The sequence below is a fragment of the Stegastes partitus genome, unplaced genomic scaffold (assembly GCF_000690725.1).
Source record: "Stegastes partitus isolate 25-593 unplaced genomic scaffold, Stegastes_partitus-1.0.2 Scaffold954, whole genome shotgun sequence".
NCBI classification, from domain to species: domain Eukaryota; kingdom Metazoa; phylum Chordata; class Actinopteri; family Pomacentridae; genus Stegastes; species Stegastes partitus.
In genome coordinates this window covers 408,459-409,887 of record NW_007578685.1, presented here as the reverse complement: position 1 = coordinate 409,887, position 1,429 = coordinate 408,459, and the positions used below count along the sequence as shown (strand labels likewise).

At 49.3% G+C, this 1,429-nt stretch overlaps 1 protein-coding gene across 1 annotated transcript in view; it reads left to right on the top strand.

Annotated features, from left to right (window-relative positions):
* The window catches only part of LOC103366583 (sorting nexin-9-like), a 12,211-nt gene that overhangs the window by 3,875 nt on the left and 6,907 nt on the right, over window positions 1-1,429 (top strand). The window contains exons 2-6 of the mRNA XM_008294352.1: window positions 171-245; window positions 553-679; window positions 756-912; window positions 1,060-1,144; window positions 1,237-1,362. Coding sequence (XP_008292574.1) covers window positions 171-245; window positions 553-679; window positions 756-912; window positions 1,060-1,144; window positions 1,237-1,362 — 570 coding nt within the window. The remainder of the gene's footprint in view (window positions 1-170; window positions 246-552; window positions 680-755; window positions 913-1,059; window positions 1,145-1,236; window positions 1,363-1,429) is intronic.

Below are 1,429 nucleotides of genomic sequence, written 5' to 3'. Positions count from 1 at the left end.
CGCTGCTGGTACCAAATAAACACTGCTGGTACCAAATAAACACTGCTGGTACCAAATAAACACTGCTGGTACCAAACACTGCTGGTACCAAACACTGCTGGTACCAACCACTGCTGATGCACTGCACACGGTGCACATGCTCAGTGCTGATGTGTGTGTCTGTTGTGCAGAGTGTAGGTGGAGGCTGGATCGAAGCCCAGAACTCCAGCGGACACACCGGACTGGTTCCTGAAGGATATTTACAGGTGAGCACAGGTGTGCCCGAGTTCTGTTGTGTGACAGCACTGAAACTGTCTACTGTCAAACATTCACTGTCAGAAACCACAAAGAGACACAAAACCACCACAAAGAGACACAAAACAGACACAAAGAGACACAAAACTACCACAAAGAGACACAAAACCACCACAAAGAGACACAAAACAGCCACAGAGTGTATTTTGAGTCTCTTCTAAGTAGAAACTTGTATCATCTGCATATGTAGAGATTCTTCGGCTCTTTGATGGTCCTTAACAACAAACTGAGTCCATCTGTCCTCCCTTGTTGTTTCAGATCGGTAACGTTGGCGGTGGAGGAGGTGGAGGAGGAGGAGGAGGAGGGGAGTCGTGGTCAGGGGGCGGGGCTTATGTCAGTAACACAGAGGGATGGGACAGCCGAGGATACCCACACAATCAACAAGGTTCATACAGATGTTGTGCGAACTGATTTGGGTTATCAATCAGCTTATTGGTGAAAATGTGCTGATTACCAAACAGTGTCTCCACCAGCTGGTGAGGATGACGACGGCGAGTGGGATGACGACTGGGACGACCAATCACTGGGCGGTTACTATGGCAACGAGCAGGTGGAGGGCGAGGGCGGAGCTTCAGGACGGAGTACCCACGGACCGTCCGTCAAAATCTCCCTCAACAAGTAAAGACGATTTTACACCCCGCAAACAGGAACAGCTGATTAGAGCTCATAGTAGACCTCAGTAGGTCCCAGTAGATCCCAGTAGACCTCAGTAGGTCCCAGTAGATCCCAGTAGAACTCTGTAGACCCAATGTCATGTGTCCTCAGGTTCCCGTTCTCCAAAGGTCCGAGTCCTGAAGTCTTCCTATTAGCCAAACCACCAGCCAACAGCAGAGACAGACTTCCTGTCTATGTGAGTAATTAGGTGTATCGATCTGTTGTTGATCTGCTATTGATCTGTCGCTGATCACTGTGTTCTGATTTGCTCCTGTCTCATCCAATCAGATGGGAGATGTGGGTCCTGTGTGGCTCTACCCGACGTCTCCTCTGGACTGTGTGATCGCTGATCCGAAGAAAGAGTCCAAACTGTACGGACTGAAGAGCTTCATCGAGTACCAGGTCACACCGAACGTGAGTACTGCACACTACTACACAGTACTACTACACAGTACTACTACACAGTACTACACAGTACTAC